This window comes from Nicotiana tabacum, chromosome 15, assembly GCF_000715075.1.
Source record: "Nicotiana tabacum cultivar K326 chromosome 15, ASM71507v2, whole genome shotgun sequence".
NCBI lineage: Eukaryota > Viridiplantae > Streptophyta > Magnoliopsida > Solanales > Solanaceae > Nicotiana > Nicotiana tabacum.
In genome coordinates, this window is record NC_134094.1 from 64,984,120 (window position 1) to 64,999,837 (window position 15,718).

The 15,718-nt window shown below is 35.6% G+C and overlaps 1 protein-coding gene across 1 annotated transcript; it reads right to left on the reverse strand.

Annotated features, from left to right (window-relative positions):
* Positions 1–11,911: 11,911 nt before the first annotated feature.
* On the reverse strand, positions 11,912–12,385 carry LOC142169657 (serine/threonine-protein phosphatase 7 long form homolog). Its single transcript, XM_075231553.1, has one exon. The coding sequence runs from the start codon at positions 12,383–12,385 to the stop codon at positions 11,912–11,914; it is 474 nt and encodes a 157-aa protein (XP_075087654.1).
* Positions 12,386–15,718: the final 3,333 nt, after the last annotated feature.

Below are 15,718 nucleotides of genomic sequence, written 5' to 3' on the forward strand. Positions count from 1 at the left end.
ACAATGGTTATTTCGGTTATCCAACACAGACTCAGTACGAGCAGTCACGGCCTCAAATGGGTTGTTATGAGTATGGTAATACTAGACACATCAAGAGAAATTGTCCCAGACTTGGGAGGGGTGGATTTCATCATAGCACTCAAGCTACAAGCTTTATTCCAATTAATACTCCACATGCACAACCAGTTAGGGGTGGAGGACAGGCAGGTAGAGGGAGCCTACGAGGTGGAGGCCTGACCCGTTGAATTGCTATGATTTGGCTGAGGCCGATTCACCATATACTGTCGTTACAGGTATGAATCAATTTACAATAAAAGGAGCACTATTCTTATTTTGATTAAATTCCGATTATCGAGGTGAGAACTCCTTTCATGCTGCTTTTATGGTAGATTAGTGTATTTGTACTCCACTCCCGTGTTTATCCCTATTGGGAGATTTTATGGTGTTAACCCGTGTGTATCATTTTGTATTGTACATTATTGTGGGCTATGAGTCCAAAAGGTGACTTCTTATTACTCACTACAGTGGGTTTTGATGCGATTTTGGGATAATTGATTACAATTTTATGAATTATATGCCCTACCGGTATGGAGGTTCATTATGTGTTGTGAAAATATTTTACGAAATTTATTGAAAAGAAGAAAGAAAGGAAATTAAAAATTTTAGTTGCCACAATGTGCAAAAATACTTGTGATTCGGAGTTGAGGACGAGATCCTCGCATTGTTTTATATGGTGTGAAATAATTAAACGGGCTATAAGCGCACGGTGGAAATTATATAAGGACGAGGTCTTTGTGGTAAAAAAACTTATGAGTTTAAATTCTCCTTTTGTGAAATTAAAATTTGTACTATAGTATTAATAAGGAGTCATGCCTGTTAGGCTTATTTGATAATTCTTTTATGTGTTTCTGTACATATTTATCCATAATTGTGAGGAAAATATTGAGTTTTAGCCCACAAGGTGAGTGCCCAGACGGCGGTAAATGTGACTCGTTAAGCCGGGTAAATAGTTATGAGGTCTTCATGGCTCATATTTTACTGTCAGTGTTTTGAAAATTCGAAACGAGGTTTTGGTTAATATGAGGCTAATTGGCAATGCTGTAATCGATTATGAACAGCTATTAAGACCAGAGATGTGGTGATGGGCATACATATGACGTGCTTCATGTCCTGATATCGTTATGATAATGCAGTGCTTGTAATGCTGAGATTAGTATTTTTGATATATCCATTGTGGTGCTTTATTGTGTTGAAGATGTGTTGTTAGGAGTTATTTTGGTGTTACTCTGGCAGGTTGATAGGCCCCATTTATAGGGGAGACTCTGCCGAAATTTCTGAAAAATTTGGGAGTTAGTAAAATTTGGGGGATTGAGACGTGCGAAAGAAGAGATAAGTTATGTTATGTGTTTGAGGGTGGACTCTACTTCTCATTCAATGGCGAATGATCCTAAGTGGGGGATAATGTAACACCCCGAAAAAATTTCGAAGTCCTTCAACACTATCAAGAAAGTTGATGTGTGCGTAGGCAGGAGTTGTTATAGCCAGCTGAGACTAATACGTGCGTTGATGTGAAAATCAGGCCTTTTGAAAATGTTTGGATTGTAAGAAATTTGTTTTAAAGTTTATAAGTATGGATAAAATAAATAATCTCAACTGAGATAGTGTTGTCGGACCCATGTTAAATTGCGAAAAATAGAATCACCCACGAGTATGTGTGTAAGAATACACTCAGTAATTTAATGTCCTCAGAAAGATTCTTGGCAACTTCATAATATGTATTATGACCCGCGGGCGTGGTCAAGTTTGATTTTCGAAAGATTCGGGATTAAATTGAAAGAACAATTCTCATTTTTGAAGCGTAAATGAAAAGAATTGACCAGAGTTGGACTTTTGAGTAAACGATCACGGAATAGAGTTTTGATTATTCCAATAGTTTTGTATGGTGATTTTAGACTTAGGAGTGTGTCCGAAAAATTATTTGGAAGCCCGTAGTTAAATTAGGCTTGAAATAGCGAAAATATGAAGTTTAAGTTGGAAGTTTGACCGGGGAGTTGACTTTTTGATATCGGGGACGGAATCCAGTTCTAAAATTGTTTATAGGTCCGTTATGTCATTTATGACTTGTCTGCAAAATTTGAGGTCAATCGGACTTGATTTGATAGGTTTCGGCATCGAATGTAGAAGTTGAAATTTCTTAGTTTCATTAAACTTTAATTAGGGTGCGATTCGTGATTTTGATGTTGTTTGATGTAATTTGAGGCCTCGAAGAGGTTTGTGTTATGTATTGGGACTGGTTGGTACTATTGGATGGGGTCCCGGGGGCCTCGAGTTTGATTCGGGGTGGTTCCGGACCAAGTTTGGGTGTTTTGATGCTGCTGGTTGCTGGTTCTGGTATTGTTCTTCGCATTCGCGAAGAAGGATTTTGCTGTTGGGACTTTGTTCTTCGCATTCGCGAAGAGGCTCTTGCGTTCGCGAAGAAGGAATTTTTGTTGTCCGTCGTCTGAATTTGGAGGCCCATATCTCACAATCTATAAGGAATGTGGAGATGATCTAAAATTGGAAGTTGTAGTCCTTTGTGTCTAGTTTTCAGAAAGTTAAACCATTTATCATTTGGAGTTGTGTACAAAATGTTATAATAGATACACTACAGGCTATCTGGGAAGAGTTTGGAAATCTCTGTTGCATGAATAACATGAATCTATTGTTGTTTTATCACTAAATTAGTGAATTGGGTTGAAAATGGTAGAAATCTTCTAGACTTTAATTTAAGATTTGAAGGGCTATCCGTTATGGGAATTTGATAATTTTGGTATAGTTAAACTCGTATCGGAATGAGTGTTGAGATTTCATAAATATTTTGTCAGGAGGGGCGAGCCCCATGTTGACTTTTTAGAATAAAATTTTAAGTTTATGTTTTATTATCCGGAATTATTTTCGATGAATTTTAATAAAGTTATACAATTAATTTGGATAGATTTGAGCTGTCCGAATGTCAATTCAAGCAAGAAGGCTATTTTTGAATATCGGTCTAACTTCAAAAAGGTAAATATCTTGCCTAACCTGTAGTGGGGAAATTACTCCTTAGGCATCGAGTCTGCCATTTATGAAATATGAAAAGCCGCGTACGCAAGGTGACGCGTACGTACTCGGGCTTATATGTGCAAAATATATTAGGTTAAGGTCTTAGGCATATTATGCAGTAAATTGGATAATTGTTGACATTTATTAAATCATCTATTTTTGCATGCCTTAATTTGTGTTTGTTGAATTTATTTTTATATGACAATTTGATGTGATTATTATTTGTATATTTATGTGGATTCTGTGAGTTGATGATTTGATATATCTTGGAAATTAATTTCATTATGGATTTTTTATCTGCAAATAATAAATTAAATAAGCTTAAGAAGAGGTGTTTATATAATTATTAAGAATTTAGATTAATGAAGGCGTTGCCCTATACTGAGTATTTTCCATCTCTGTTGATTATTTGAGGTTTTATATACGTTGCATGGAGCCTTGGGCTATTTGTGTCACAACCCAATTTCACATATAGGTCGTGATGGCGCCCAACACTACGGCTAGGCAAGCCAACTTAATAAATCAAACATTCATTGACAAAATTTAAAACCAAGAGAAAAAAATAAAATCCAAATTCTACCAATGTGTGTGCCAAGATCTGGTGTCACAAGTGTATGAGCATCTAGTAGATTATACAAAAATCTCAAATATTGTCTAAAATGAAAATCGACAGAATGAAAAAAATACAAAGAGAGACACTAGTAGCTGCAGAACGGATCAGAGAAACAGCTCATCACTATGCCCCTGGATAATGTGGGTGTAAGACGATAGGTCCCCCACTAGTACTTGCCTCAGGTCATGCACAAAAAAAAAAGTGCAGCAAGTGCAGTATGAGTATGAAAATAATGTATACCCAGTAAGTATCAAGTTTAATCTCGAAGTGGTAGAGACGAGATAGCCGACTTTGACACTCACTATGGGTCAATAATAATAATTAAAATACAACTAGGATATTTAAATCAGCATGATTTACAGAATTTAAAATAATTTATTTAATCAGCGAAAATAATCAAATTCCTCCAAATGCAGCAATTCTCAATATATTAATTAAATTCCTTCAATTCAAATAATTTTCAATTTATCAGTTAAATATCATTTACAGGAATAACAACTAATTCTTTAACAAGCAAGAATAATAATTCATTGAATTTCAAGGATTTTTCAATTTATCAATTAGCTTCGCAAGCTAAAATAAATTATTAAAGTATCGTGTAATTATTATTATTAAGCACGATTTCTGCCGAGGACGTACGGCCCGATCCGGAGTGTCATGTACACTGCCGAGGGACGTGCGACGCGATCTATAGATGCATCTATCCTGCCGAGGCGTTCGGCCCGCTCCACAAGAAAGGAGGACATTTTTTTATGTACCTCCGGAAGGAGAGTATATTTATTATGAGATAGATTCGGGAGGAAGAATAATTTTTTTTAATAATTAAATGATTTAAACTGAAAATCAAGCATATGAGATTTCCATCCTTTAATATCTCTATCTAACAATTCACAATATATTCATATATTAATTTAATATTAATAAATTAGGGAATACAATTTACACAAGTAATTCATGCTTTGAGTCCTAAACTACCCGAACTTTAGTATTTATAGTAGTTACGCACGGACTCTCGTCACCTCGCGTGTACGTAGCCCCCGCAATTAGCAACAATTATTCAATTTAATCCCTATGGGGTAATTTTTCCCTCACAAGATTAGACAAGAGACTTACCTCGTCTCAAAGTCCACTTTTCGATTATCGCATCGCGTAAAATTCTCGATTCAATGATGAAAAATCCGAAACTATCCAAAAGTTATATAAAATAATTAATATATGTTCAATAATTCGAAATTCATCTATTAAATAAATTACCCTATCCAAAATGGTAAAATTTCTAAAATTCACCATGGGCCCACATGCCCGGATTCTGGAAATTTTTGGATGGAAACGTTACCCATAATCTCAAGAACTCAAATATATAATTTCTACGCAATTCCATAACTATTTTCGTGGTTAAAATCTCATTTTTATAAAAATCAAGGTTTTTCACCTAAACCTTTGATTTCTAAGATTTACTAGTTATAATTTACTTATAATCTATGTATTCAACTCAAGGGGTGTAGAATTAACTTACTTCCAAATTGCTAGTTGAAATCTCCTCTCAAAAAGCTTTGAAATCGCCCAAACATGGAAGAAAAACGAACAAAAATGGACTGAGCTTCGTCCGTTTTAAGCTTCTACCCAGACAGATATTTCGTACCTGCGGAAGGTGTTCGCACCTGTGGAAAAGCCTCACAGGTGCGAGATTTTTCCTCTTGGACTGGCTCCGCACCTGCGCCCAAAGGACCGCACATGCGCGTCCGCTTCTGCGCCCAATTCTTCGCATCTGCGATGGCTGGGCAGATCTTCCCCTTCGCACCTGCGACTGGTGGCTCGCACCTGCGGCTAACCATGCGCAGGTGCGATCATACCAGAAGCTGGAAGTTTCAGCTCTTCTTCAAAATTCCAAAATTGATCCGAGCCTCGTCCGGTTAACAATCGGGGCCCCCAGAGCCCCGCCCGAACATACCAACAGGTTTGAAATCATAAAACAGACTTGCTCAAACTCACAGAACATGTAAAACAATATCGAATCTAAGAATCATACCCCAAACCAAATTTAATCAAACTTAAGAATTTCAAGTTCTTCAATTTACTTCCAATGCGCCGAAATATACTTAAACTACTCGGAATGATACGAAAATTTGCGTGCAAGTCTTAAATCACTATACAGAACTATTTCCAAACTCAGAATTCCAAATGGACTTCAATTACTCAAAATCCTACTCCAAACCAAATTTAAAGAATTTTAAACCTTCAAATAGTTGATTTTTACTATTAAGCATCAAAACGCTCCCGGTTATCCAAAACCCGTTTCGGACATACGCCCAAGTCAAAAATCATCATACGAATCTATTGGAACCGTCAAATCCCGATTCCGGGGTCATTTTCTCAAAATGTTGACCGAAGTCAAACTTGGCCTTTTAAGGCTAACTTAAGGAACCAAGTGTTCCGATTTCAACCCAAATGCTTTCAAATCCCGAACCAACCATCCCCGCAAGTAAAAAATCATTAAAAGCACATACGGAAAATTTTATTTTAGGGAACGAGGTTCTAAAAGTTAAAATGACCGGTTGGGTCATTACAATTTGTTGAGAAATTTATTGATTCTGCTACATATTTAGAATTTGGTTGTGGTCAGTGGCAAATTGTGATATAAATTATTGTATTGTAATGTGGTTTAAACGATCTCCTTGATATTATTTATGCTTCCTACCTTGCTTGTTAATGATATACATGTTCTTGGTAAGGAAGAGTGTAAAGCACGAAGGGTGATGCTGTGCCATTTGAAATATATTATCATGTGAGGGAGAGTGTAAAGCACGAACGGTGATGCTATGACATTTGAGAGTGTAAAGCACAAAGGGTGATGCCGTGCCATTGAGAGTGTAAAGCACGGGGGTGACACCGTGCCATTTCATTTATATTATCAGGTGAGGATGAGAGTAAAAGCACAAAGGGTGATGTCGTACTATTATTTTTATATAATGATATACTCGTGGCACGAAGGGTGTTTTCGTGTAGGTGAGGACGAGAGACATACATTATATTGTGATATCGTTTTGTTTGTGTATACATTCATGCTTTTATCTTGAGATGTTATTGTGCACCTATATTTTCTCTGTGACTTGTAGTCGTTGTTGCTTACTGTATGCCTCCCACATTATTTCTTTTATTGTCATTGACTTTTCTCCCACCTAGTTGGTATTGTTATATGTATGCACGATGAGAAAGAGATAAATTCATGAAGGGTGTTGCCGTGCCAATTGATTTGGTCTACATATATATATATATATATATATATATATATATATATATATATATATATATATATATATATATATATATATATATATAAAAGTTGGGTGAGAATGAGACAAGTGCACGAAGGTATTGCCGTGCCATTTGCTGTGATATGTTGAATATATTTCTCACATCAGGAAAGTTAAATGAGGTATCACATGGAGCCTTTTATTTAAAAGAGTTATATTTGAAAGATATTTACTTGAAAGAATTATATTCGGAACATATTTATTTGAAAGAATTATTTCAAAATATATTTATTTGAAAGAATTATAATGGAAAGATATTTATTTGAAGGAAGTATATTCGAAATATATTTATTGAAAATGATTATATTCTAGAGACTTTTATTGAAAAACTTATAGATAAAAGATGTATATCCTGAAGGACATGATTAATTGGTTGTACTTGTGTTTATTATTCGTTTGAGCAATCTTTATGGTGTTCCTGTTGCCTTGCAATTTAAATCACTAGTTGATTGGTGTTGCTATTACTGCTATTTATTTTCTCTTATTTTATACTGTTATATTGTACAGGTTATTTGACTAGTGAGTGTCTTGACTGTACCTCGTCACTACTCCACTGAGGTTAGTCTTGATACTTACTGGGTACCAACCATAGTGTACTCATACTACACTTTTACACATTTTTGTGCAGAGCCAGGTATTGAAGATATCAGATTCGAACAGATATTTGAGTATGATCGCAAGGATTCAAGGTAGGACTGCTTGGTCATCGCAGTCCTTTGGAGTCTTTCCATTTTATTGTACTTTAATTTCTTATTCGAACAGTATTGTACATTCGGTTCTCGAGATCATTCCATGTATTTAGTTAGAGTTCGTGACTCAGTATTACTAGTCTTGGGAGGATGTATTAAGTTATATGTTTTAAAAAAATGGATTGAATTGTGATTATAATAGGCTAACTTAGTCTTAGAGACTAAGTATCATCACGATGCATGTGGTGGGATTTTTGGGTCGTGATAGTAAGTACTGAGCCTAACCTCGACGAACTAGTGACTAGGTTATGACAGAGCACTCGCTATAAACTTGTACGAGTATAAGTAGAAAATGATAACGAATTAGAGAAACAACAACTAACATGGAAACCAGAATAAAAAATCCACAATAGAGGGCCCCAGAATATCATCATTACTCAACTTCACAACACAATGCAATAACGAAACCAACATCCAAGAATAACCATATAATATAACTTCTCCATTGTGGCGCGCAACCCAATCCACATCTATAAACCCGATCCACATCTATATTAAAATACCGTTGTGGCGTGCAACCCGATCCCAAATGTACATATTATAATACCACGACCAGCAAAGGTGTATCTCACAACATAATGCAAAAAGGAAGGAAGAGAATAAAGCCTCTAAGACAATCCATAATACATAGTAAAGTGAAATAGGAGCATGTAAGACTAACAAACAAGTGAAAACATGAGACAAGTACAAGCATCTATCTAATAACATGTAAAAGCATAGAACAAGTAAAGACGAACAATAAATAAAGGCATAAAAATATGGAAGCTTAAAACAAATAGAGGCATGTAATAAGTGAAGGCATGTATTGAACAAATAAAAATATGTAGCAATTAAAGCATATAACAAGCAGTAACATAGAATAAATGAAGGCGTGATGTAATTGAGGACAAAAAATTAAGTTGCCCACCCCCATGCTCAACCCATTACTTTGCATATACGCTCATCACCTTGTATATACGCCATCCCCACACATAAATTAAGTAGCAAATAGACTAATCAAGTCCTAAATTCCTCAAGTCAAGGTTAACCACGACACTTACCTCTTTGCACAATCAAATCAATAATCCACCACGACTTTTCCTTTAGACCAAGCTTCCAAACCAACCGAATCTAGCCAGATATCATTCAAATGATCCAAAACAAGCTTTAGAAACTACCCCCAAATGAAAAAGGTTCAATGTTTAACTAAATTGAAAAAGTCAACAAAAAGTGAACCTGGGCCCACGTGGTTGAAATTTGAGATTTGGACCAAATCCCGATTAGCCATTCATCCACAAGCCTGGATACGTGATTTGTTTCGATATCCGACATCAATTCGAGGTATAAATCTCACTTTTACAAAGTTACTAAATTTTACCCAAAACTCCTAATTTCTATCTTGAAATTCATAGATTTGATAAAGAAATAAATAAAAAGTAAAGTAAGACTAACAAGCAAGTGAAAACATGAAACAAGTACACACATCTATCTAATAACATGTAAAAGCATAGAACAAGTAAAGGCGAGCAATAAATCAAGGCATAAAAATGTGGAAGCATAAAAAAAAAATAGAGGCATGTAACAAGTGAAGGCATGTATTGAACAAATAAAATCATGTAGCAATTAAAGCATGTAACAAATAGTAACATAGAATAAATGAAGGCATGATGTAATTGAGGACAAATAATTAAGTAGCCCACCCCCCATGCTCAACCCATTACCTTGCATATACGCTCATCACCTTGCATATACGCCGTCCCCACCCATAAATTAAGTAGCAAATAGATTAATCAAGTCCTAAATCCCTCTAGTCAAGGTTAACCATGACACTTACCTCTTTCTGCAATCAAATCAACAATCCACCACGATTTTTCTTTTAGACCAAGCTTATAAACCAATCGAACCTAGCATATCATTCAAATGATCCAAAACAAGCTTTAGAAACTACCTTGAATGAAAAAGGTTTAATTTTTACCTAGGCCCACGTGGTTGAAATTTGAGATTCGGACCAAATCCTGATTAGTCATTAACCCCGAGCTTGGATACATGATTTATTTTGATATCCGACCTCAATTCGAGGTACAAATCTCAATTTTACAAAGTTCCTAAATTTCACCCAAAACTCCTAATTTCTACCTTGAAATTCATAGATTTGATGAATAAATTAATAAAAAGTAATGAAAATTGATGAAAAACAAATTAAAGTTGCTAACGAATGAATTTGGAAAGAAAATGCTCTCAAGAAATCGCCTCAATGGAGTGTAGGGTTGAAAAATTATGTAAAATGAGCTAAGTCTGATTTTTCTAATTTTTACCCCATCGCAGATGTCGCCATTGCGAACTCTTGTTCGCAATTGCAACCGTTGCAAAAGAGAACCATGGATCGCAAAGTGTGATCAGTGTCCCAACCATGCATTCATCGCAAATGTGACATTCCCTTTGCATTTATGATGGCCCTTTAGCTCGCAAATGTGGAAATCCTTCGGAAAAGCGAAGCTATCAGCCAGCCTGCTAGTATCACAATGCGACCCCCTTCCAGTTCGCAAATGTGATGAATTCTTCGCTAAATCGAAGATCAGCCCCCCAGTTCCCATTTCGCATTTGCGAGCCTGACATCGCAAATGCGAGGCTCGCAATTGCACTCAGGTCCTCGCAAATGCGAGACCTGCAACTTCACATCGGCAGAATTCCAACAGCAGTTCATTTCTGCGAAAACACATTCAAAACTCACCCGAGCACACAATTGTAATAACATCAAGCAAACTCGCTTGCTTACTCAAATCATCAAAACAACATCAAAATCAAGAATCGATCATCAAAACTCAAGATTTTCAACTTAAAAATTCAAGTTTTGCCAATTTTCGCATAATGTGCCGATACACCCTCAGGTCAACTAGGACCCCAACCTAACATGTGCACAAGTCCAAAAACATCATACGAGAATCGTCAAAACACTGATCCGAAGTCGTTTATCAAGAATGTTGATCATGGTCAACTCAAACCTAATTTTAAGTCAAAAATCATATTTTCTTTAAAATATCACATAATAGCTTTCCGAAAAACGATACGGACCATGCAAGCAAGTCATAAATCATCAAATAAAGCTAGAGAGATCTCAAAATATTAAAAAAAGAGCTAATACTCAAAACGACCTATCGGTTCGTCACAAAAAATATAACTTTCTTGACAATAAAATATATACACAATCAGTAATGTAAAAATACCTCAACAAAATTAAAACATCTAAATTTTCTAATAATAAAATAAAAAAAATATACATTAAAAATGTTTTAAAAATTGAAAAAATAGTTAAATAGGAAAACTTACCTATACAAAGGAGGAGGAGGAGGAGGAGGCAAAAGAGAATATATAAAGGAGAGAAAAATGAGGAATAAGGATTTTCTACCCATTTATGCCCATGATTGTTCGACAGATTCCGTCACTAAGTATGTTGGTAATCAGTTAGTAAATTTTGTATCGATACTTATATCTTGTCGCCAATTTTTAAAAATCGATGAAAACTTTTTATGGTCTATGTACACATTATCCTCCCCAAATCTCACTTTTGGCATTACACTAGATATGTTGTTGATAAAAAATTTTGATGCGTTCCGCGGAATATATTTATATTACTTTGTTGTCCCTGAATAAGAGTGTCTTCAGTTTTCTAAACGTTTGATTTTTAATATTTGGAGAACTTTTCTTAATTTTCAAGGTTGCAAAGTCTTGAGTTGTGAGTAAGTAGTAAGCTTAAGCATGTTTTTCAAACTACGAACTGAAGATATTCGTTGAGGCCATCACCTGCTTTATGAGTTAGTGGCCACATAACTATCCTTCTCAAGGGTGGAGCTAGCCTTTCGATTGCGGGTTTGGCCGAACCCAGTAACTTTGGATCAAATCCTATATTTATTTTAAAAATTCATTGAAATATACATAAATTATTAATGTAGAATCCAATAGCTTAAAAATATTAGAATTCCAAACTCATAAGCTTCATATCGTGGCTCCGCCTCTGAATTCCTTCTCCTTGGGCATTGAAGGAACCAATCCTTGATTTGACATTCGTGAAATTTTTGAAATGTTACTAGTTCCTTATAAGTTCAGTAGAGCAGCGGGACGTAATGTCCGCATGCATCGCCTCCAGATGCAGCCGGACGAGCGTCAACTGCAGACGACTAGTCCCAACAAATGCAGCCTCCTCCGCTGGCTGAAAACTGGTGAGCCGCTGCAACATCTCCAGGTACTGCAATCCCATATAATCTCTGAGAGCATGCGGTAATGGTACGTCCATCAACCGGCAGCCCATACAGAACCTCCACGTCCTGAAGTGTGATAGCAGCCTCGCCAATGGGTAAATGAAATGTGTGCGTCTCCGGTCGCCACCGCTCTATCAAAGCCGTGATCAACGACCAATCCAGCTGCAACCGGCCGATCTCAATAATCCTATAGAAACCCGTATCCTCAAGGCGTCTGACTATACGGCGATGGAGATGGTGGGCCCTAAGAAAGTCCCACATATCGTCTACTCGTCTAGCACGGAATGTCTGGGCCAATAACTGCCCCTCCCATATGTACGAAGAACTATGCTCGGCCTGTAGCAAGAGTAGCTCTAGCGAGGCAGGTCCAGGATGCATAAGCGGAACCTCCATGACGACTACTATAAATTGAACAATATTAATTAAAGTATTTTTCTTTTTCATTGTACAAGCGGAACGTCTTTAATATTTTATATGTTAGTTTACTATTTAATATGTTTGTTTCTTGTTTTATATGTTAGTTTATTATTTTATATGTTAGTTTATTATTTTGTATGTTAGTTTATTATTTTATATATTAGTTTATTATTTTATATGTTTGTTTGTTACTCACCTATTTTTGACTATAATAAAATTAAATAATTAATTTTCATAACTATACAAGATTTCATTATTAAATATTCATATAACAATACTTAGTGTGAGTCCAAATGAACCACAATTTGGTTCCGGACTCGATATTTGAGGCCCAGTTGTACCAAGGTATCCAATATTCTTGTGTTCATGATGAAAAACTTTTCCCAATTTATCACTCAACAGGTCTATTATTTTATATGTTGGTTTATTATTTTATATGTTTGTTTGTTACTCGCCTATGTTTGACTATAATAAAATTAAATAATTAATTTTCATAACTATAAAGGATTTAATTATTAAATATTCATATAACAATACTTAGTTTGACAAATATTGTTATTTTTTAATGTTATTTTCTTACGTTTGTTGACTAGAATTCGAGAAATTTTATGTTTGAACTATTAGCTTTTTTCAGATATTTTTGGGTTTAACAGATAATTAAATGATTAATTTCAATAACTACAAAGATACTATGCTAAAGTACACTACATTTTACTACGCTAAAAGGGCACTGCATTAAAAATACGAGCACTACATTAGGGCACAAGATTTGGTAAATAAGGTCACATATTCATATATGTACAACAATAACATCAAAATAAGGTTAATTATTCCTAAAATAATAATTTATCTATTTTACTAGTCTTTTAGCAAATAAATAATCTAAATCGGATAAAAATAATAAATTAATTTAATCACAAAATAATAACAAAAAAATATATACCACAATAAAAATTAACTAATTAACATTGTTTCTAACAACTAATAACAACTCCTCTATTTTACTAATTTTTTTAGCACACTAATAATATAATCCGGATAAAAAAATAACAAATTAATTAAATCGCAAAACAATCATAAAAATAATACAGAGTACAGTAAAAAACAGCTAATAGGTATTTTTTATACATGAGTTTTTAACAAAAACTAAGTCGGAATACCTCGATTTTAATTTTCTGGAAATTTGAAGATTTTGTAATTTGGAGCCGAAATGAGCAACCCACTACGAGATAACGCCTTAGCTAGGATGTGAGACAGAGAATCTATACTTTTGTGGGACCGGTGGGCTCCAAGCGAGTATTTGTTTCCGTCTACTGCTCAAGTAGCGGCTGAGTTTGGAGAACATGCAAGCCTAGCTGCCAGAGCTGTTGGAGAACTTTCAAGGCAATATTGTGTTGATGATGGTGGTTCATGTCACTTCGGTTTCAAGGATGAAAGGTTAGAAAATGGGCTAGCATTTCCTGGAGATGGTAATGGTAATTTTTCTATTGGCAAGCAGAATTGGAACTTGAAATTTAAGGATGCTACCTCTGCTTCTCAAGCAGCGGCTGAGTTTGCAGAACAGGTAAGCCTAGCTGCCAGAGCTGTTGTAGAACTTTCAAGGCAATATTGTGTTGATGATGGTGGTTCATGCCACTTAGGTTTGAAGGATGAAAGGTTGGAACATGGGCAATCATTTCCTGGAGATGGTAATGGTAATTTTTCTGTTGGCAAGTAGAATTGGAACACTAAATTTAAGGATGCTACCTCTACTGCTCAAGCAGCAGCACAGTTTGCAAAACATGCAAGGGCGTTCTGTTTTGTTTGGGGAAGAAGTTGGCATGCTTGTTTGTGTAGGTATAGCGTGCATATATAGAGCGCTATCGTATAGCGCAATACATATGTGCGCTATATCTTCCCACCCATTTGAGTTCAAGTATAGCATGGTATTTCACCACGCTATACATTAACGGACAAATATGCTGTTAAGATATAGTGCGGTGAAATACCGCGCTATATAAGTTATGGTCCCCAAATTTTTTTTCACATATTTTGGTTCTCTGAATTCAAAAGAACTATATTTTTGTTCCGGACTCCTAACGACAGTGACCGGCATTATTAACCAATTGAAGATAGATTCATTTGAAAGGTAATCCCATTTTAGGGAAATAAAAATTTCAAGGAAGATATTTTTTTCCCGTTACTTTTTTACTTTATCGACTTTTTCTAGTTACTTTATTTCAAGAGCACCGTCTCGGTGACCTATCAGGACCGTTTTCCTCAACCAATCACCGCTAATATCCTTTATCAGCACGCCTCCATCACCGTTTGTCTCCACGTGTCGCACCTTCATTGGCTAGTTCCAAATACGTCCCTTCCCCCCTTCTTTCCCCCACTTTAAATTCACCCAAATTACCACTATCAAAAAATTTGAGATCCAAAGCAAGGTGAATTATACAGAAGACGAACAGGCGTGTGTACCATAATTAGTAAGAAGACGAACAGGCGTGTCGGCGTCATCGTCTTCTCTAGCCGTGGACGCCTCTTTGAATTCTCCAGTACTAACAGGTTCCTTCTTCTTCTTTTTCTTTTTCCAAACAAAGAAATTACTCTATTTTGTGTTGTATTTATCTGAAGGAGATGATTACCTCCGGTAGATTGTTATTATAATATTATTACTTTGAGCCCTAGATATTTTGCAAAAGTGGATTTCTTTTGTTTAGAATATTTATCGCCTGACTGTAAGCACGACAACTAGCTATCTAAGCTGACACAGACACGCTTTAAATTGATTATTTTAAGCTTCCTTGAGGATTTTTTGTTGTTAATAGAAAAGCTTGTGCGTTGATGCGACCGATGCTTATGTCGTGCAACAGGCTCTAAAAATTGTATTTTAATTGATGTGTGTGTGTGTGAAAGACTCTTACTTCATGGCTCAGAATTCAGGATCTGAGTCTTCTTCTCTCGTGACTTCTTTGGCTTTTGCAATTAAAAATTAACATAGACAGAGAGTTTTAAGCATGTGATATACAGCTGTCAATTGCAGTTTCTGCGAGTAACATAAACTGAAATCCCATTAACCACCGGCGAAGTTGAATTTTTACTAGAAATTATGGACATACAAGTAGGAAACTAGGCAGTTTAATCTGGTTGTTAAGGTGTTCTATAGAAATCATTATTTAGCCGAAGGAATGATATATAGTAGAGAACGTCTAATGATAGGAATTTGACAAATTAATGTACTAGGTGTATGTACAGAGATTTCTTCATCCGTGGAAGATCCATTATTTTATGTATTGCAAAACCTGGGCACCTTGTTTCATTAGGGCC

Excerpts from the sequence above, each read along its gene's own strand:
- LOC142169657 (XM_075231553.1), bottom strand. The coding sequence starts at position 12,385 with ATGGAGGTTCCGCTTATGCATCCTGGACCTGCCTCGCTAGAGCTACTC.